The sequence below is a fragment of the Monopterus albus genome, unplaced genomic scaffold (assembly GCF_001952655.1).
Source record: "Monopterus albus unplaced genomic scaffold, M_albus_1.0 scaffold58.1, whole genome shotgun sequence".
NCBI classification, from domain to species: Eukaryota; Metazoa; Chordata; class Actinopteri; order Synbranchiformes; family Synbranchidae; genus Monopterus; species Monopterus albus.
Window position 1 is genome coordinate 452,638 of NW_018127938.1, and position 22,824 is coordinate 475,461.

The 22,824-nt window shown below is 39.4% G+C and overlaps 1 protein-coding gene and 1 long non-coding RNA gene across 4 annotated transcripts; one reads left to right on the forward strand and one right to left on the reverse strand.

Annotated features, from left to right (window-relative positions):
- Positions 1–124: 124 nt before the first annotated feature.
- Positions 125–1,813, reverse strand: LOC109961777 (uncharacterized). Its single transcript, XR_002275173.1, has 2 exons — positions 1,580–1,813; positions 125–876 (listed from the first exon to the last, which is right to left on the reverse strand). It is a non-coding gene; the product is annotated as an uncharacterized LOC109961777 (long non-coding RNA).
- Positions 1,814–1,846: 33 nt separating this feature from the next.
- Positions 1,847–20,716, forward strand: dnai3 (dynein axonemal intermediate chain 3). 3 transcript variants are annotated; one of them, XM_020602903.1, is made up of 23 exons: positions 1,847–1,926; positions 2,809–2,886; positions 3,008–3,046; positions 5,513–5,697; positions 6,157–6,261; positions 6,916–7,068; positions 7,154–7,353; positions 7,695–7,799; positions 8,240–8,436; positions 9,074–9,186; positions 9,778–9,867; positions 10,184–10,264; positions 11,798–11,917; positions 12,602–12,675; positions 12,991–13,144; positions 13,336–13,432; positions 14,914–15,038; positions 15,284–15,344; positions 15,734–15,864; positions 16,031–16,238; positions 16,592–16,683; positions 17,028–17,138; positions 18,528–20,716. In XM_020602903.1, the coding sequence occupies exons 2-23, from the start codon at positions 2,826–2,828 to the stop codon at positions 18,666–18,668; spliced, it is 2,643 nt and encodes an 880-aa protein (XP_020458559.1). In that variant the 5' UTR covers positions 1,847–1,926; positions 2,809–2,825; the 3' UTR covers positions 18,669–20,716. The 3 variants fall into 3 exon arrangements, with proteins under 3 accessions (XP_020458559.1, XP_020458560.1, XP_020458561.1); XM_020602904.1 differs by lacking the exon at positions 10,184–10,264; XM_020602905.1 differs by lacking the exons at positions 9,778–9,867; positions 10,184–10,264.
- The last annotated feature ends 2,108 nt before the right edge of the window (positions 20,717–22,824 follow it).

Sequence of the window (22,824 nt, forward strand, 5' to 3'; positions counted from 1 at the left end):
GCACTCTATGTGAGTAGGAAAGTTAATACGCTATATACTGCAAAGGGGGAAGGGTGAAAATCCTCAGTCAAGGTTATATGCCAGAGCTGGTCTGCACAAAAGAATGAGGAATACTGGTGCAAAATAAATGATAAAAGTGTTGGTAATTTAATATATATACTGTATTAACCAGAAGGTGCAGAGGGAAAATACAGAATCATATCCAACTGCAGAACACCTGTATGCTTTTTTTCTAAGTTTCAATACAATATGCCACTATGTACTGTATATCAAATACAAATCAGATAAAGCTGTACTTTTAAAAACTAAAAACAACAAAAAGCAGGCAGTAGTGTGAAAACACTAGGCCAAGTACAACTTCAGCCCCACTTTTACAAGAAAAGTCATTTCAGGTGCATAACTATTGCATATTCTAACAGACATGAGAAAAGTAAAATGTAAGTAAGAAATCATACAAAGTCCCTAGGCTGTTTAGGAGTTTCTCCTTTTTTAAAGGTTTGCAATTTACAGTGAAAGCCAACAACCAACCTCTACAGTGCATTGTATTTGACAAAACACGGTATAACCTTAGTCTAAAGCATTTATGAGCTACAGTTTGTTATTGCGCTTGCACAATGCTCGTCTGTCCTGCTTTACGGCCATAATATACAGCAAGCCTGGCTGTTGTGCTCCTTCACCCTCTGTGGAATCATCAACTTCATCCCACAAATAGTCCAATTCCCCAAATCTATATTCTGTCTTGTAGCAGCAGTGTTGAACATCTGTCCACTATTATACAAGGAAACTACATTTTCTTCCATAAATATGTTGGTACTTTAACTTTAGTATCAACTTTCTGCCTTGGAGGACTCGGCCGTGCTTCCTCTTCCTCAGCAACTTCATCCCAAAAAACACAAGGCAGAGAAAAGTTTAATGTCATTCATGTACACGTATCCTCAAACTAGGGCAATAGCAATAAAGTCTCTATTTTTTCCCCCAGCAATCTACACATAAAATCATAAAAATGAAGCATGAACTTTCTGCTACATGGGAATAAGTCACACTATGGCCCGAAAATGGTTGAATAAACACCTGACAGTGTAAACAAAGATTGAATATCGAAAGTTTCAGATATAATACTCATTGCAGGACAGCTGTATTGGATTGCATTAGACCTGAGAAAACTTGAATTACGGCTTAACAGGAAAATGTGAGAGCTTCCTCGTTCTCCTCCTTTCTTGGTCATTAGCAAAGGATCAGTGTGATATTTTAATAGGCTACAATTCATTATTTTACCATAGCTAGACTGTGTATAGATAAATAAACTCTCATTTTAACCCACATGACAAATGACTATTCAGCAACTGAGAATTAAGTCATGTGTACCTGAGAACCCAGTGTTCTGAGACCAGATTACCTTCCACCATTGCGGCAGACTATCAAATACGCCATTCATTGTTTGTCGTACTAGAATAAAAATTACAAGCCTGTTCTTCTTCTTTTGCGACTTATTGGCGGTTTGCACGAATTATAGGTTTTTACTGTTGGTCCAGGCCAAAACGAAAACACAAACACAAAATCAGAAAATAGACCTACTTACCAATGTCCCGCTAATCAACGTCTAATTGCATGCACCTGCCGTCTCAGGCATGAGCGTTGTGACAAACATTTCTTTGCCTAATTAAAATTCATAACTTTATAATATTTCTGTTCAATAAAAACTGTCACGACTGAAGCACTCGAACTCAACTAAACTCCCGAAGCGTATGTTATTTTGTCAGTGAAGCACCGGACTCAGGTAGCAGTCTGACTACGATGTTGAACGTCATTTTACAACTGAGATCTGATTGGCTCTTGGGCCTGTCAGTCAACGTTTGTGTCATTATTGTAACCCATGGCAACCAATCGTTTCTGAAGAGCGACGAGCAAACTATGGTTTTTAAACAGGTAAAATGTTTTTGTTCGTCTATAAACTGTAGCTGTAACATCTACTACATCACACTTAAAATTTCGTGTGACATAATCAGATAGAAAATAACGGGGTTATGTACATTTACTCAAAAATTGTACTTAGGCACAATTTTGAGGTAGGGTACCTAACAAGATGGGCTAACGTTTCCATTTTATTATACGTGATACTTCCACTTCCTTACTTTTAACTGTTTAAGTGCATAGTGCTGACAGCTTAAGTAATATTTTTAGATCATACTAGACTCAGGCTAACGCAGTATTGAGGTGAAGTATCTGAAAACTGGATAATCAGAAATATGATCATGGTTAGCTACTAAGACTGCAACATGGAGATGTATTGCTTATAATAGCTATAAGCGGTTATTCTGCAAAAGTAGTTTTACATCTGATATTTAATGCCTATTTTTCTGATAATGTATTATCAGAAAATGCATTGTAAATTATAAAACAAGTAAGATTTTGAATACCGGACTTAGTGTTAGGATCTGCATATTTAATCCACTGTTCCAAATAAACAATTAACTTTAGCAAGTATAAACTGAAAAACACTCACATTTGAAGACTTAGTTAAACTTCTTTTTCTCTCACACATAAAGTAAATTCAGATCAACTTTTCCTCTACTATATCCCTGCCTACACAATTTTCATACCGTCCACAAGATGGCGCCACTCGCATTAATAATGACATTTAGGGCTCTGTAATGCCAGTGTGTGTAGCATGTGTATAACTATCGGTATCAAAGACAGTCAATGTAATGTAACACGGATATATAGATAAAAATTATTGATGTAGTGGTGTGCTCAGCATGTTATTTTCAAAGAACTTGTACTGGAACTTTATCCCTCTCTTTAATGAAGCTATCCTAAGAGCAAGGATGCCTCCTAGGAAAACAAGAAGTGCAAAAAGCAGTGCAGCCAGAAAGGGAACAGGTAAAGGTGAGTGTCTGAATAGTAATACAGTGTTAATGAGGGTAAGTGCATGTATGTTTGTTTTTGGAAGATCTCTAACAGAGAGACACAGTACATAAAAGTAAGCTGACTACTATTTCCCATTCAGGCAAAAAGATTGAATTGCCTACTCCAGTGGAAAAGTCTGGTAGGTGAAAATTAATTACTTTTGCATATTGATTTATTCATCCTAAATCATGTCTCAGAGCTGCTAAAAAAACTTTCATTATTAAATAGTTATATTTACATCAACTTGAAGAAACTTTTAAACAGCTTACATTTTGGAAATCCTACATGGCCCTTTTATTATTATTATAGCATTTTAAGCCTTAATTTTAGTTTACTGAACTTTAAAATCAAATATAAAAAGTCCTTTTAATGTCCACTGGAATTAATTTCCTTCATTTAGATATTTTTAAGGATTTTTTTCTACCATTTATTTCTTGTAAAATTCTGGACAATTAATCTTCTCTATCTTTATTGACATTATGCATAGCACAACAAATTTTTTTCCAGCAGCTCTTGGCTTAAAAGACAGATTATTTACATAACACACAATTGTATAAGTGAATATAAAACTATGAGCAAATAAAAAGGGATGTATGGGACCTAATCAGGTCAGCAGCATGTTAGCAGCAAAAGAGTGTAGTAACATTATCAGGTGCAGCTCAGTGCAAATCTCCTGTGGTCCTGTGTTCAGGACCAATTAACTGAAAAGACGTGCTTTACTGTGAAGCAGCAATATAACAAGCGTGCTTGAAACTAAAACTCAGAGATGTCTCTGAGGAGTCTGAAAAGCTGCATTCTTCTGATGTGATCTTGAGTTTACTGTTGCATAGTCTTTGGACATGCAGCTGTGGACATTGTCAAGGTTTGTTCAACATACTAGCCCTTAAAACATGCTCTTGGTCAATTGCAGATCAGCTGTAGTGTATCTTTTTTTATTTGATTTATTTATTTTTTACCAGAGAATAGGTCATTTGTGTGTTCAAAGTAATTGTGTTAAGATTCTTCAGACTGGCTCTGTTTTGTACATTCATTCATTTATTTCATCTATCTCCAATGTACACAGCGGTATCAGTGCTGTTCAATCTCCACAATGACCACATCCTAAACAGATGTTTTTAACCCTAAAATTGAATGTGGGTACCTAAAGTTTTGTCCCTAAATGGGAGTTTGTTCCCCAGCGTGTGACAATAACAACATGGTGGTCTTTCATGCAGATTTTGTTTACTCCTAAACAGGTTTGTCGGGAGCATTGATTATATATAGTATAAAGGCAACCTTAACAACTAGTTACTGCCTATTGTGCATGCTTAAATTTTTCACTAGCCTCAAGAGAAATTAAAACAAACAGAAACAAATTGATCATGTACTGTGGTATTATATAAATATTACAGTAAACACATATATTCACAAGTATTCCAGCCTTGAGGAAATTATGCAAGAGGAAAGAGGCCTGACAAATTTAAAAATATCTCTTTGGCATAGCCTGCAAGTGCAGAGTAATTGCATTCTTGAGGACTATGGAACATTGCACGTGACACTCTCTTTGTCTCACAAGCAAATATTTCCCATGAATGCAAATGCAATAGTTGACACATAATTCTGTGAAAAGAGGGGTATGAGTTTCCCCTACAGTGATTTGACATAAGGCATACTGTACATGGTGTGAGATGAAAAGGTCGACACCCAGTTGGGAAGTGGTTACTTGAGCTGTACTTAAGCATTCCCAGTGTGCCCTGAGCAACCCTGTGGAAAAGCTTTGAAGACTGAGACCGCAAGCAGGATGAAAACTGTCATTACACAGAACCTGGTTTATTGTAGTGTGCCCTGGACTGAGCCTGGCCTCAGATATGGAGGCATCTGCATAAATTGTTTATTGAGGAAAACTTTATTGTGGTGATGTCACAGTGCTGGGGTTTTATATAATAATAATGCCCATAACGGATCAGTTTATGCCATGAATTCATGCATTATTGATCTGCAGCATTCCCCCGACAGACATTTGGACTATCCATGTTGGTTGTTCATGGATTGCATTTCACCCTGTGATACTGTAGGGCGGTCTGACCTGCAGGGAAAGGCAGGTAAAGGATCAAGGACATTGTTGTGTGATTAGAAAAGAAAGGGCAAAATGTTTATGTCAGTGTCTGGTGGCAAGGAAACTTTAAAGCCTATGCACTGTGTGAATATTACTTGATAAGTGAGATTTAGATTCTTACTTATGGCAACTTTACATTCACATGACTCATAATTGTGTTTGTGTCTTCAGCACAGTTAGGTGGCAGCTTATGGTGTCAGTATGTTCAGTGTCTCACCTGACACTCTAGGCTGAAAAGAAACCAGGTAGACTAGCTTTAAGATGAAGGAAACTGAACATTTGCTGTCTTAGCCCATGAAATTTGCAATAATTTGCCAAACAAAACTGTAAAAACTTTCAAAAATCAATTAAGCTAACAAGCAGTGATCTGAATTGAGGGCTTTATCCAAACACTAATAAAATAAAAGCTGTATCTGTTCACTGTCCTCTTAAAGTTGAGGGTTTAGACCCAGCTAATTTTGGCATATGATTTCTGCCATACTTCTTGACTATATTAACCCCCTCACCAAGATCACCCTGAGGATATCTTCCCCATGGTTCTGACATCAGCCACCCAGGAGCTCTTTGATTGCCGTGCTGATGAGGATGTCACAGGAGAGAACCCTTACAAGCTGCTCAAAAAAGACAACATCCTACAGGACATTAAGATAAGGGCTGCAGTGTCTGATTTCAGCCCTGTGAAGAAGATTGTGGTGGTGAGTCTGATCCGTTGTCATATCACTCCAACAATAGCCCCAAGAAACTAAGATGATACACAGACCCCAAGTTAGCGGCTGTGGGAACAGACAGCATAACTAGCTTAACCTTATTACTTTATACAGTTATGCCCTTTCTTTGACACTGTAATGAGACCAGATACTGTAGTGCTCTTGGAGACCCATACAGACTCATCAATTTTAAACCCTAAGTAATGTCAGCTTTCTTATTTGGGACCCAGCCAAGCCTGGCCTTGGGTTTAGTGATATGTGTAAATGTCTGTCTACACATCACTCCATATTCCACTACTCTAGTTTGAAGTACTCCAGTGCAAAGTTTCATCGTGGTTATTAGAATAAATACACATACACTACTGTAAACTTGTCCAAAATGTAATGAAAACATCTAAATGACATGAATTACAAACTCTGACGCTGCTATCTCTCCACTGTTGACAGGACTACCCAGAGGATGAGATCTTGTTGGTTTATGACAAAGACTTCACTTCTGGTCAGAACTTCTACCTGGTTCTGACACCGCAGACTAAGGACAGTCTCCTGAAGGTAAGAAGGGGGTAATTTGGGTTATAGTAACAAGGTGCACATTTGTTTTTCTATTACTTTTGTCCTTTCTAATAGCCTGTGCAGTATGGCACATGAGCCTACTGTATGTTTGTGTCAAGGCCGGCAGCTGATTGGATCACTCATAGGCTGGCGGTGGTAAATAAGAGGCTGGCCACCCACTCGCCAAGCTAAGCAATTCAATGGATGAGCCTGGTAACTCACGTTTCTACCTTGGCAACCTCTGCGATTTCCTAATAGTCTGAATTTTGTGACTTTCATTGTGACATAATTGAGTGCATGTGTTCTAAGTATATATACTAAGTATATACTGTATATTAAGTATATAACTATTCTAAGTATACCATTATGATATTTACTGAGGTCTAAATACCTGAGTTGTTTGGATAGTACCAGTGTTGGGTCAAACAATTCTGTAGGCAGAAATGTTTTCAATAAAATTTCCTTTTATGCTGACAGTATACTGTCAGTATACAGAGAGTATGTGTACTATTTCATCACTAGTATGAGAAGCCATTCATTTGGACAGCCTCATTATGCTTTGCTAGCTGACATATGAACTCATTTTGTGACATCTTACAAAGTCATTTTCCAATGTAGTGTGTTCCTGTTTTTGTTCTCTTTTATGTATTTTAGTGTAATCCTTTGGATGTTGTGCAGCCCCCAGAGCCTGAGACACCAGACGTGTTTCAGAATGAAGCCAATAAAAGTCGAGAACCAAAGCAATGGATCTCTCTCGGCAGTGAGAAGGAAATAGATGAAGAATCTGTCATAGAGACCAGAGGAAAGGTATTTCAATATATATGCAAACACATTCAATATGCATATTAAGTCTGATTATTTTCACTCTATTCTGTCTCATTTTTGTCATCAGCTGTTGTACAAATGCTCCAGAGTGAGGAAGAAGTTTGGTGCACCAGTTTCTTTTTCTGACCGCAACACTACAGATGCTAATGATGGCTACTTGGCGTGTACTTCCTATCAGCATAGTAGTTTCAGCATCAAGCAGATGCAGAAGGACTGTATGATTCAGGCTGTTCCCAGACTGCAGAGCAGCAGTGCTCAGACACAGTGGTATGCCAGCAAATCAGAATATTGGATTCATTCTACAAAGAAAAAAGCTATTACAGGTTCTGTCAGCATGTGCCTTCCTGGTAAAATTACTTCACTGGCTGTGGTGCACTAAGACAACAAGATATTAACACTGTGTGTAATATTTATATTTATATCTTTTGCACTTCATATCTATGAGCCTTATATTCATGAAGACTGTCTTATGTAGCCATACATTATAGACACATTGACCAAATAGCATTCACCCTACTGTATATCATCTTTTCTTTCTTTATTGTAAGTTAATAGTAACTGCAGGCTGATAAATGTTTTGTGTTGAGAGCCTTATGTTCATTTTATAGGAAGTATCAGAAGAATATATCTACCCAGTATAAGGCAAGAGAGTTAAATAATGAAGAAACGGAAAACACCCTCCTGGCTGAGAGTCTGAAGTCGGCGTTGCCCAGGTAAAATATTGTAGTGTTATATTATGTCTGCTTCCAAGAGAGTATTTATTGTATAGGAAACCTGCACATTTCTGTATCAGCCATGGGCTACTTAAGCCCTCCCATTACCAACATTAGAATATTCACAGGGAATATGATGAAGTTATTGTAGGACACTTGTGAATGCCACTTACCTTCACAATCCACAATATTTTGTGTTGCTGTACTTGCCTTCACGCCCAGGTTTATGATACTTACTAATCACCATCTTTAAAACCACAGCATATTTAATTCTATGGTTTTGTGTGTCCAGGTTAAGCAATAAGATAAAAAAATATCATGAACCTTAGCACAAACTTTTTGTACTGTAGCTTTAGCTATAGAGAGACACAACTGAGAAAAACTGAAATGACATACTCTTTTATGAAAGTTTTGCTTAAAAACAGTTTATTGTTTTGCAGGGTTTTGCATGCCCTTCAACAGGAAGAGATCATGAATGTGTTCTCTGATGACTGGAAAGCTCTGGGGGCAGGTGCTGAAGCTGTTGGCTGGTCTGAGACGGTTTCTGAAGGTTTAATGCTTTATCAGGGCTTCACAGACCAGAAATACACCAAGGACAAGAAAATAAGCAGCATTAACTGGCATCCCACCATTTATGGTAAAATACAATATCTCAGTCAGGGAACAGCTTTGTCTACCAGCTTGCAACTGCATACAAAAATACTGATTAAAATTGACTGTGCCATCTTCACCTAATACTTTCAGTTCAGCATCCTCAACAATTTTTTTGTTCTTAGTAAAAAAAAAAAAAAGAAACGAAACCTTTCAGCCACGTTTAATGTCAGAGCAAGTTAAATCAGTATTGAACCCTTGGTCAAACTATATCAAGGCTTGGGGAGGGTGCAGTATTTCGCAACAGGAGATTACGCCTTTTAAGTGCCTGCAGTAGCAGTGTTGATGGACAATGTTGGAAATAAATGTAACTAAAATAAATGATGTAATCTCAGTGTCACTGACAAGTATCAGAATTTCATGTTCATATTCATCAGTACTTCGTAACACTTGTAATGTTGCCTAATTGTCATCACTCATAGCACAGGATTCCAGCAAAATCCAGAATAATAAAATGAGTGCCAGAACATGTGATCAGTATAAATATATCTTGTTCAAGGGGATAAGAGTTGATCCACCACTTTCTCAGTCAGCAAAGTTAAGAAGACTTTGTAGCCACATTTAACCACATTTTCCTGTTGCTGTAGTTGATACATTGTATGATGTGTTTTTTGATGTGGCAGGTGTGATAGCTGTGGCTTTGACAGAGAAAAAGGAGGAGTGGTTGAACGAGCTCCCTGACGTCAGACATTCTTTCATCGTCTTCTATAGCTTTTCTGACTTCTCTAATCCCCAGGTATGGCTGGAAGGATTTGCTTTGTGCTGTCATTCAAGACCATTATTTGCTTTAGGAAAAATTTGATAGGCTTTATCGATTTGACCCAGGCGCTCAATCAATAAAACTGAGCTGCTAAATCACTCAAAAGTAATATGAGTTCTGCATGACTTGTGCCTTCACTGGCACATGTATCATGCTTTGGTTTCAGTGTCAGCTGGAGGAGTAATCAAAGTAACAGGGGATACAGTGCAGAGGAAAACAAAAATATTATATGATTCAAATAAATGTACTGATTATTGCAGGGAATAAATGCTGTAGTCCAGTCATGCATCTAATTATAAACTTGAGCAGATTTAAACATGAGAATGAAAAAAAACGATTGTTCTGTAATACTATCCTGTCTGTTCTGGGTCTTTTTCCCCATTTTGCCTGATGAAATAGAATCTACTGTATGCCCTTGGTTTCATGGATTAAAAGTTGCGCTTTGTGTGGACAGACTTGAATAAATAAATAGTTGGGATGGCAAGCACCCAATACATGGAAATTTCTACTTTGAAGTATAATGTTTACGGTATGTCCAGTGTATGCGGGTTTCTGTGTTTTTTGCAGTTGCTGCTGGAGTGCCCAGATGACATTTTTGCCTTCGAGTTCTGCCCCTCTGATCCAAATATTATCGTTGGCGGCTGTAAAAATGGCCAGGTGCTCATTCTTAATGCCGCATATCTGCTTGGCTGCCTTTATTGCCTTTTGTACCTTACTGCTGTCTCAGTAATCTCTTTTATCTCCCATGTCCTCTTTTTATTTTAATCAATTATGGTAAACAAGATAAATACATGACTAAGGTCACATTAGTCATGTACTTCATATCCCATTCTTTTCCCACTCCACTGTCTCTAGTCTCAGTTAGTTTTTATTAACATTTGATCAGATGGATTTGAATGCTTTTTCATATGAAAGTGTTTGCACCAACAGGTTCAGATGTTAATCTTCAGATTTTATGTTGCTTTTGTCTCAGGTTGTGTTATGGGACATTTCTGCTCACATCACACACTTACAGGGATCACAACCTAGTGGTAAAAACATCTCTGACATGTTTGTAAGTACTTATATCCTGTCTCCAATGTGCACAATGTTGATAAAATAATACATGGTGTGGTGGTGTATTACATGTGCTATCAGTTATGGTAATTCTTTTGCTAGTGATGATGTCATCTTGGTTTATTCAAGTATGGGTCCTCAGTTTATCAAAGCATGTGGCATATTTGCTGTAAAGACAGGCTGTAGCTACTCCTCAGTGGTGCTGCATGACAGCACGAGATGATGATATGTTGACTCCTGAGTTCTCTTCTCATCCTCACCCTTTCATTAGATGGGAATGCAGTGGTCTAATGGTACTTTTCAAGCCAGCCACTGCTGTCAAAACCAGCTACACAGTTAATGCCAGGAATAAATCTCAAAGCAAGTTTACAGTATATCATCACATGACCTGACTGCCAAAGCAAAGCAGCCTATTAGGCCTCATACAAACACCTCAGTCACACTGAAGTGATTTAACTGAGTGAAAATTATTGTATTATGTCAAGTAATAAAGAAAAGGTGGGGGAAGAGAACGGTAATGATACATTACAAAAAAAAACAGGGCTCAAATTTAAACCCACAACTTTGCTAGTACTTTAAATCCACTGTTCCTTTTTGAGACATCCAGACACCAAATATTAAACTACCTTTGTCCCTTATAGCCTTCATTGATATCTTCCACTTGTATTTAAATAGACCCATATGCCTCATCATCCAACCTCCATTTGCTTTGTGTGTTTTTATTGCCTCTACAGTGGACCAGCTGTCTCCATCCCTCTCCTCAGTACTTCCTTCTCTTTTGCTTTCGCCTCTCCCACCTTCTGTACCTCCACCCGTTTTCTTTGTCCTTGTTTGCTCTTCATTCCCCAGAGTCAATAGCATCAGCTCACATACTCCAGCTGTTACACAAGCCCTCAATCTACCAGCATAGTTTGTCCCCATACAAGATAGCACACAAGCAAATCAGATCACTGCCCTTCCCAGTGTTTGCAGTGTAAACATGGCAGTTGTATCAGCTAAAAGGCTTTGCTTCAATGTTGAGTGCCATGAAAGCCACACTAAAGCGGCACCTGTTTCTAGCTTATCAGATTAAAAAATTATTAAAATCCTCCTTTATAAATGTGTGTTCTGTTCACACCATGGTGCATAATAAACACAACCACAGGTGTACCACAAGGCCAAACTAGCTAATGTTTGTACATTCAGAGTTAGCATACATCATATGGGTAAATGCCCTAAACCAGCTATCTAACTTTATTAAAATGCACAATAGAAAATTATAGTTGATTTGCAAACTAGTGTAACAGTTGCCAATGCAAAAGTGTTGCGTTTTGTAAATGGTTAGTTTCTGTTAGTGAAAGAACCTCTGTTACACATTTCAGAACTTAAGGCACAGTCTTTGGAGTTTCATGTTGCAATCTAACTTATGCATACTATATTTGAATAAACCACAGGTCCATTTTAGGATACCATGTCATCACTGTATGAAGTCTAGATTGAATTGTCAGAGCTCACAATACATGTTGTGCTTTTGTATCTGACCTCCCACCAGGACCTTGACGACAACAACAAGAATACGCCCCCTGTCATACGCTACTGTGCAGTGTCTTCCATAGAGAGCAGCCACAAAGCACGAATTACTGATGTGAAATGGCTGCCACCGACATTTGAGGTACGCAGGGCTGGGGCTATTTTGCTTAAAAGCAATGCAGTTAAACATCCTTTAATGTTTTCTTGATATCAATCTTCTTTATCATAGCATCAGTTTGTTTTTCACTTTGGTACTGACATTTTTTTTGTTTCTGACAACTGCAGACAATATTTTTTGGTGGTCCAGGATTTCTCTCCCAGTAGTGGCTCGGCATAAAAGAAAATATTTCAGTATTCAGTACAGTACATCTAAAAAATGTGTGACCTGAAGTGATATTTGCTACAGGGACATGATGGTGTTTGGTCTGTCAATAAGCACAAAGAAGTGCCAATATATGTACAGCTAAACTAGCAGCTAGACAAATGTTCATCAGGAAATGATAATAAACTATGGTCTCACACAGATTCAATAGCTTCTTACAGTCCATAGAACATATGCATATTGCTAAGTATTTCTCAGGTCTTCTTCAGGAAACAAATACTACATGAGAAATCTGGCTTCTCATTTGGTCCTGTTTGTCATTTCTGTACAGGACACACACACAAAAAATAAAATCTGGATTCAAAAAAGGCAATTATCAAAGTGCCCCGAGGGAAACAATAACCTCCCATATGCCTTCACGGGAGCCACATTCTCCACTTTCAACTCTTTATAATACCAAGCCTGACACAAACATTTGTTGACTTTGTAACTCTCCCTGATTAGGTGACCAGGAGTGGCATACCGGTGGAGAACAAGAGTAACATTTGTGTTCAGATTGTCACCTGCTCCCCTGACTGGTAGGCCTTGTACAGAAAAATTATCAATTTAAATTTTACATATGACAGATATTGACTTACCAGGTATGCTTGTTTGTTTATAATGTGTGTCTGACTCTCATTTGATTCAGTTATTATGTTTGGCAGCTACATAAAACCTTTATAATTAAAAGTCCTGCGTTATAAATTTTGAACCTGTTGTACCACATTACAGGTCTCACTTTACTCACTGGAATCATCGTTTCTGTCGCTCACACACAAGCATGTTACATATTCTAAAGGCCTGATATGTGAATGCATAATATAAAGCATCTTTTGGTCTTTGTTTCTGTAAAGCACTGTATTGTTCTGGGATGTGCGAGTGATGAGACTGCTGAGCCAGTCAACATCAGAGAGAAGGCAGAATGTGGCTCAGAAGACCCAGCTGACACCCTACAGTGTCCCCGAGACCTTCAAACATCTGGACACCACGTGGAAACCGTTGTTCAGGGTATTATATTCATGGGTGTAATATGAAACTCAGTAGTTACTGTAGGTTATACATCAGTACAGTGTTTTTGACAGAGGTGAATTTTCAAATTATTGGACATTATTTTATTAATCTTTTTCATTTGTTTTCAAAATCTAAGTTGTGTACACCACATGATGTCAATCGTTGTTTCCTTCTCTGTCATGTGGCAGGTTTCCCTGCCAAAGATTGATGCCAGTGGAGAATATGCTCCTTTGAAGTTCAACTTTGAACCCTACACCTGTAATGGTAATGCAGGTATAAAAACAGGTGAGGAACTTTTACCCTTGAGGCTGCCAGTTTATATATTTCTGTCTCCATGAGCATTTCTTAGTTGCCAAACGCATGTCCCCTCGTCTTGGCTGGTTTTCAGGGGGTCTTGAATTTGGCTTTGGATGGCTTAGCACAGTGGGGCAGAGTTCACCTGGCCCTTGGATACTCTCTTTCTCTGTCTGTCTCCCTTTTCTCTCCTCCAGTTTCATAGCACTTTATTAAGTGATACCTCCAAAACAAGGCCCTCATAGTTGCAGAGCATTAGCCTTGCTCACTGTCAGCTCTTTGCAATATGGTGCTCAGGCTCCTTGGGGGCAAGAAGATGATCATGTGTGTCCTGGCTGGTCAAGAAGAGACCTGTCTTTGTCTGGCTGAAGGTCTGTCTCCATAAACACAGCTTTGGTGGCTTGTGGTTATAGAATTTATGTGCTCACTAACTGAGGTAATAAATCTGCTGCTTTTTTTTTCAGCAGCCCCCAGGCAGGCTGTTAATAAAGTTTTAATGAATCCCTACATGATTAATAATTTGGTGCTACTTCAGATATTTGACCCATATTGAATGAGTCTGTGCTGTCTGGCTCTGAGCCCTATATTCAGTATTTTGTTGTGTCTTTAACTACTGTATTTCTAAAGCTGGAGTCACCTGCACTGCTGTTAGAAGCCACTGCAGGAAAACTCCACTCTGCCCTGCAACAGTACCACATGATTTTCTACACAAAGCTTTTACAAGCAAGCCCTTGTGAGAATTAAGCAACAATGGAGCAGCAGTTCAGTGTGGCAAAAGTGAAACAATGTCTACATGTGTCTCATATTTTAACACACATCCTACCTTCAGGAAAGTGGATTTAGAAGATGTGTGATTGTGTAATTTGACCCAACCTTCAAGAGCTAGTCTAACAGGCTGAGGCTGATGCTTGAATCAGAGCGGCCCGCTGACAAAGGTGTGTGAATGGATAGTCCTGTACTGTCCCTGACAGACAGCTGGGCTTTTGTGGCGGAAAAGGTCTCTTCCATCACCATCAGCCCTGCCTATCACACCCCTCCCACCCTTCTCCCTTACTGTCTCCCTCACTTTACCTCCACCTGTTCTCCTTTTCTTTTCCACTCATCTTATATCCCCATTCACCTTAGCCATTCCCCGCTCCACCTCCCTCTTTTTTGCCCTTGTGTGGTTCATGGTTAAGTTACAGAGTAGCCTACAACAATGCCACTGTTCAATTTCTCCATTTTCCTTTCTTTAAATAAATACTAAATACTAGATACTAGATAAATGCTTATACCGTATATGATACAGGAACATGTACATTTTGTTGAAATAATGGTGTCTTTTAATCCCATGTGGGATGGGGCCCCTTGTCTGGCATGATATAGCAATAAAATAAAACTAACTAACTGAATGTTACAAAAAAGTATGACTTTTCAGCCTTGCCTTACTTTCTGCCCCATGACCTATGCCCTCTTGCTGTGTCCTCTGACAGAAGATACTGGTGAAGAAGATGAAAGCTCAGAATTCATCCCAGACTACAGTCAGCTCCGAGTGCACTCAGCCAAAACACTCACAGCCCTGGAAGATGTCAATACCAAGCTCTATATTGGAACAGAGGTAAACATTCCTACCAACAAAATCAACTTTTTACTTCAGTACAACTGATAGGTTTGTATTTTTATTTTAATCTGGCTTTAAATTATTGTCAGGTGTCCATATGAACATTAAAACAGATTTTGTTTGCTTACATTTTCTGTGTAACACTTTAACTAACAGAGCTGAATGCACAGCTAAAAAGAAATATGCAACATCTGCAGGTTTGTTCCATGTGTCCTTGTAACACTTTATATTTTTACTGCTAGGATGGGGAGATTGTTTACACTGACTGGAAACTGTGTAAGGATGACTCTGGGCAGCTGCACAGTAAGTGCATTAAGTGAATTTAAAGGAATATAACCAGTGTTTTCTTGACTATTGGCTACTTTCCAAAACAGAGCAGAATGGAGTTTGTTGTCACACTTTAATGTTATCTACGGGGTAATAGTTTTTTCAAAGTACTGAGACAAAACAAGCCACTAACAGTAACAGATATAATCAGATATAATCATAAATAATATGTCCAAATTACTACAATTATTTGAATAACCATTTTCATTAAACTGTTAGAAGCCACACTGAATGGAATCACCATTCTAAATTAGTCAGGGACACACAGGGTTAATTGGACTTTGTGTTATCCTGGTGCTTTGTCGAAACAAATTCCTGTCAAATGAAGCAGCATACCTTCTTTTCCTGTGTCTCCTCTCTCCCAGGTGCCAAGCCCCTGCACTGTGTTAACATTCATCACTGGGTGGTGAACACAATACAACGATCACCTTTCTTCAAAGACGTTATTTTGACAACGGGAGGCTGGAACTTTGCCATCTGGAAGGAGGGAGTCATGGTAACAGCATCTGTTGCTTCAGCTACAGTACAGTAGCTACATTTAATATAATTTAAATCCTTGAATTTATTATGATGCATCCAACAAAGATAGAATAAATGATATTTAACCCATAAAAGATCAGACTGATTGCATTTTAACTTCACTGACTCTTTATGACATATAGGACGGCCCCATCATGGTGTCACCAAGCTCTGAGCTGCTGTGCACTGTAGGATGCTGGTCCCTGACCCGACCAGCTGTTTTCTTCATTGGGAAAGAGAATGGCAGTATTGATGTGTGGAACCTGGTGAAACAGACCAGTGAGCCTTCACAGGTCCTCACACACATCACTACCACCAAGATTACCTGCATCTCCCCCTGGATCTCTTCCCGTGAGTTCCTGGCCTCTTTTGATGCGCCACGCAGCTTATTATTTTCTGTCACTCTTTGTTGGATATGAAAAGGTATTAAATTGCATTTACTGCTTTATTAAAAAGGTCTTAACAGTCTTCAGTTTATTTTGGTGAACACTGCAGAAACCCTTTAACTTTAAATGACAATAAATAAAGGTGAACCTCTTAGACAACTTGCTGCTGTACTGTCACAAGATCTCCCTCCTGCAGCTCACCTGAAAACTCTGCTACTGCTATTTCTACTGCTGTTTTATCTATATTTTCACAGCCTTGGCGATAAGATTTCTTCAGCTCATTTACTGGATTTCTTTTGTTTGTTTTTGTACCTAAAGCCAAGCAGCACTTCCTGGCTGTGACTGATGACCTTGGAATGGTTCGTGTTTTCAAAATCCCAAAGAAGCTCTGCATTCCCTCCAAGAGTGAAGTGAGACCATTCATACACTTCCTATATACTCACTTCACAGGAGACTGAGTTGTCTGTTTATTGTTTTTTTTTTTTTTTTTGCAAAATAGTAAGGTTGACAAAGTGAGGTAACAATTTCAGCAGCACAGCATGTTACAAGTTTAGTGTCAGGTTTTGTTTTGCTGCTTTGCTGCGTTGATATTATATGGACAGATTTATTGGCAAAAGTTTAGACAGATTAGTGTTAAGATTGGTATAATGTTTACAACAGTTGAAAAAAATGTTATTAGAGAAATTAAGTTATGGCTGCCTGAACAGTGACCATCATGCATTAGAGCTCCTAAGCTGCGATTTTCTATGTGCAGAGTCTGAGTGTGAAAAAGTACTTTGAACTGGGAGAAGAGACATTGAAGAACTTTTTGAAAAGGGAGGAACTGTGGACAAAAGAAAAGAGAGAGGCTGAAGAACCCAAGAAGGCGAGTGCTGAATTCTAAACTTACAGTGAACATAAGGTGCCAGTGTGCTTCGAACAGTGTGCATGTAAGAAGGTTGAACTGGCTTCTTACTTTTATGAATGCCCTGAAGACAAGCTCACTGCAAAGTGTTATCCCTGTATCCCCTCTCTATGACACAAATTTCTTCACTTTGAAGATCTAAAAATGCTTTTGCCTTCAGATGTGGTTGGAGAACATGCCATATGAGCTAGTTTGCTTCAGGCATACTGCTGCTTTTACAGCTAGAGAAGTAGGTTTGGGAGGTTGTTCATTGAATCCTCATGCAGACTAGTGTGATTCTTATTCAGATAAGAAAATGCACAATAGTCGCTATTGCACCACTAAATATTTGCTGTTAATGTGGCCTTGAATGAGGCATTGTGTCCTCAGCTACACTCTAACTCTCTGACAGCCACATGTATTTGTGGGCAGTCCTCTGACTGCACAGACATTTTTATTGACCAAGTTAGAGGCATGTACACTGGTTCAAAGTTGACACTGGGAAAGCTGGAGCGGGCGATCCCTCTTTCTGTCTCTCTGTTCCTATCGATGTCACTCACTCTCTCTCTCTCTCCTCATGTTTAATTCATTCAGACTGTTATTCGATCCTGAGCAGCGGGGATAGTATGGTTATTGACAGCCAGTGCCTGGCAGTCTGGCTGCTAATTATAGAAGCTAAATATTTTAGTGACTCAATGTTTCAGCGTTAGACTGGAGGACAGTTTTGTTTTCCCACATTTGTGGATGTTCTCTCCTTGCTCCTCCAAACAACCTAATATTTCTCACATATACTGCTATGGTACTGTGTGTTTACTTCCAGCCTTTGTCTTCGCATGGCAAGGACAAGACACCTCAGGAATTTGATAACAAACATGGCCATCTGCTTACTGTTATCCTATATGGCCAATGTGTATGTGTGAGCAGCTGCATGTGGGATTGCATTATTAAAATTAAATTAAAGGTGATCACAGAAAATTATGTTTAACAAACCTCCTTTAATAAAGCTTTTTCCTGGTATGCGAGAAAAGGATGGAGAAATACCTATACAGTAGTTTAATGTGTACATTTTTTATACCTTACCTTATCTTATAGACTTTATGATCACCAAAAACAATCAAAAAACCCCCACAGTATATTGAATGCCAAGGTTTTTCTGTAGCCACAAAGGTTTTCCACACTTGGAGATTCTCGAACATTTACAATTTGAGGCATTTAAGCAAGAAACTAGCCATAGTAATAGTTTATTACATGTGATCTGGATCTGACAATAATGCCCAAAGATGGGAAAACATGAGATCCTGGCTAAGGAGAAGTGTCACAGTGCCCTGTTCTTCGCTACATACTATTTATGACACTAGTTCCTCTCTCCAGGAGCCAGACAAGCCAGTGAAATCCCTCCAGGAGAATAAAGAAAAGGACTTGAAGGAGTACCGTGAGTACCTGGCACTGGAGGAAAGCATCCTGCAGGGCATGGGCCTGAGGCCGGCTACTGCCATCACACATGAGACTTAGTATCACACCCATTCACATACACGTGAAAATTACTTTTTGGAAAAAACAAAGACTTCTCATGTTTTTGTATTTGATTTAATAACATTTTTTAATTTTATGGCCTTAACCGTTTTTATAAAGACGCTGTCTGAGATATGTGTACGTGAAAATCCCTTTCACACAGTGTTTTGTTTTTGTTGCTGTTTTAACTATTCAGTATGTATAATTAACTATTGTTTTTGAAATATGATCTATGAACTGTGTATATGTACAATATGAGAACAGTGAACTGATCCTGCCATCAACACTCAGACAGTCCTTGGGTTGGGGATTCAGGGTCACCAATGGCATTTTTCCCCCACCCACCCATCTGAGATCTAGTTACTGGGTAATGTCATCCATTAGTGCTTGCTTCAGCATCACTCCCTCAGGATACAGTTTGGAATGATCTTGGCAGGAAGTAATTTATGGCTATTTAATTTCACGATATTTAATCTTATTTGTTGTTAAATGATCCTCAAGTATATAAATTAATGTTGTATGACTCATCTCATCAAGGGATTTAAAAGTTGCACGCCACAGCCAAAGGATCCTTAGTACAAAAGCTTTTACACTAATCATAATTGAGGAATGATCCTCAAAGGGTAAAATTACATCCAATTTTAGGCAACACACTCATCATCATAGCATCTGTTTGAATGAGCTGGAGTGGGTCAGTGGAGGCCGGATTTCATTTCAGAAATTCCAAGTTAGTAGAAAACATAGTTGCACCGCTGACTGCATAATGTGAAAGAGCGCCCTTTCAGTGATGACCCCAAAGACAATTATTCACCTCAGCTTTGTGCTGTGTTTTTGCTTCTTTTCAGCTCATTATTTTGACGTTTACAGCCCACAACGCTAGTGTTTTGGTTCAGTCTCACTGCTGTCTTCTACCATCCTTCCAGCCACAGCAGGCAGCTGTTTTCAGCAGAAGAGCTATACCTTCCCAGCACTAGACAGACAATGCTAGTTAGTAGCTGGCGAGTGCAATGGAGCATTTAGCAGCTATAGAGCCAGCAGTTCTCATAAATTGGTGGAGACCACAGTTGGCCACAACCACAAACTTCAAATGAATGATAATTATTTTCTTTATTTGGTGTATGTGTCAAAAAGCTATTCTTTGCTAACATCTTTGATATTACATCTTTAGAAGGTGATGAGATGTCGTGTGTACAGGTTTTCCTGCCATTAATTCTGCTTTAACTTCTAAATAGTAGTCACGCATTACCTCTAGATTTGAAGCATCCAACCTAACAGGTTGCAGTGACTGTGACTATTTTCTAATGTGAATCCAGTCATTCTAATGACAAGATTCTTATAATATCATATTCAGTGAGTATTTAAATCAGTAACATTACCTGCAGGTATCCATATTGTTTTCTGCGGCTAGGTGCTGTCTCATTTGTTGTTGAGGTTGTTTTGAGGTTGAGGTGAATGTTAGGTGAGAAGGAAGGAGAGAATGAAAAGAAGGCAAGAGATGGAAAACAGTTGATTCCCTTCAATAAAAGTGAGCTGGGCTCAACTTCTCTCTGGCCATAACTCATTCACATCAACGGTCTTGTCACAGAGCGGAGGGAGTAGAGGAGGGTGAAGAATGGGCTGATGTGGCTGCATAGAGGCAGGCGTCCATATGGCCCCCGAGGCACCAACAAGGCTCGGATGACAAAAGGGGCCTCTCCTCTTTGGTTGTCCCCCCCTCAACCCTCACAGGGCGTTCTGTTTTCAGTCTCTCCTCTGCAAAGCTTCCCACTTTCTCCCAGGCTGCCTCAGGAATGTATCATCACACTCACTGCTTAGTTATTATTGTAATGGCTAATGCAAAGAATGTGCAGTTGAGTAAGCCTGCTGACAATGTAAACACTCGTGGCATTTGAACTCCTGCTGCTCAATGCTCACATTTAAAGCTGTGGACAACAGACAACAGCACGGCCATAAACCCAGTTTCCTCCACTGGCGTGAAGGGCGTTTATGATACCAGATTTTCCTCTGTTGAGTTCTTCATCTAAGTCCAAGAGATTTAACAAACAATAAAAGAGATTATTGAGTAAAGGTGTTGTTAGAAAATGGAATGTCTGCAGTCTAATTTTTATCACCAGTTCTTCAAAGTTTTTAAAGCCAAATCCTGGGAAACAATGTGAGCAGGTGCAGGAGGGGCTGTAAATCTGGCCTGGTGAATTAAGCCATTGCTTTGGCATTGTTCCGACTGGCCTCTTAGCTGCTCCCGCTGGGGAGGGCATGAAGTGTGGTGGGGTGGAGCAAGGGTCTGCTGCCACATTCTCCCAACATGGCGGTACCCTGCCCATTTCACACATCATCAGCTGAGCCGGACCTCGGCAGCAGAAGGAGAGATACAAGTCACACATGACAGGTTTTGCAGGAAACAGACAACACAAACAACACAACAAAGAAAGAAGAAAACAGTCAAGTGGATGCTTCTGAAAGTTATATTCAGACTTGTTTCTTGCTCTCTTTTCTTGTCCATCAGAACAACACATTGGCATCTTGTGTAAACGTTAGCTGGGAAAGGACATTTCTGTTTCTTGAAGAAGGAATTTAATCAGCATCTTCCCAGTGGGTAAATTATTCTCAGGCTACATTTCATTGCTGTTTCTCTTTAAAACCTCTGACAGGCTGGTGGTAGGTTTCATTAGCTGACCCTTGACCTCTTAAAAGTTCAGGTGACTGGGGCACTGCAGTGGAATGTTCCCTTTGGACTCCTTTTCATTTTCCAATCTCAGTTTGGATTTTTGTCATTTTACCAGATTTCCCAGTGGCTGCAGAGTGCAGCACACGCCTGTACAGCAGCCCGGCTAAAAGGAATTACCTTGGAGTCTCTCAAAAGTTTTATTTAGTTATTACTTTACTTTATATTGTCCTTGTTTATAACTTTTTGTAATGTATTTCTGAAGCTTTTCTATAAAAAATAGTTTGTTATTATTCGGAGTAAGGACTTCCACTGAGGCAAGAGATTCTCACTCAATCCTGCTGTGCCTGGCAGCGTGAAGGACTAATGTTCTGCAGTCTGAACCACTTCAAAGGTTGCTCTTCAGTTGGGAAATACTCACATTATTTTTACCAAAAGAATCCAGGTTTCAGGTGCTTTAATCTCACATCATCAGCACTGAATGCAGAAATTTTTATATGACCAGGATTCAGACCCATCAGAGTGGCATCTCAAACCTCTCATAAACCTTTCAGGCATCTGTCATTTTGAACCGTCTTTGACATTCTGTCATCAGTGACGACAATCCACAAAACAAAACAAAAGTTTTATAAAGTATACCATTTGCAACCGTGAAATAAAGTTTATTAGTTTGACATTTTAATACGCTTGCTCAGTTTGCTGGGGGAAGTTGATGTGAAGCCAGAGGCTAGTTAGCATAGCTTAATGCAAAGACCGAAAAACCAGGAGATTAAGTTAAGCATTAATACATTATTAAAAAGCCCTCGTGAAGACTAGCATTATTCTCCACTTTAGTTTTAGTGGTGCTAGTTGTAGGTGAATTTTGTTAGTGCTGGACAGAGCCACACCAGCCCCCACCCACACACACACACACACACACACACACACACACACACACACAAGTTTAACTGCTGACAGCTGCAGAGTGCTCTGCTGACAGGAGGCAGGCGATAACATAGACTAAAATACCTACTATACCTTTTCTGGAGAACAAAGTTATCACCGCCCTTCATATCAGCATGATGTTAGAGGCTGCTGGTTGGAGGATGAATCAGTATTAAAGGTGCACCACCTGCAGGTTTATCTAACCAGTGAGGCCCAAATGTTCTCACCGGGCTGCTGTCAAGGCTTCTTTTCAGTGTCACCTTTCACATTTTTCTCTCCTATCAAGCAGAGCAAACCCTCACCCTCATCCTGTCCTCACACTGAAAGGAGATTGCTGTCTTCAGGAGGAGTGGGAGGGATAGAGGTGATGAGCAGCTTACCTCTAAGGGATTAGCCTTATTAAAATGAAATAGTCTAGTCCTGAGTGACAGACCAATGGAGGTGGAGGAGGGAGGCAGCAGGGAGGACAGAGGAGAGGGCCTACGTTATGTGAGTCTTGGCCCCCAAGGATCTGAAGGGCCGCCCCTCTCTGCTCTCCGTCCCTCTGCTCTTCACTTTCACCGCTCCTCA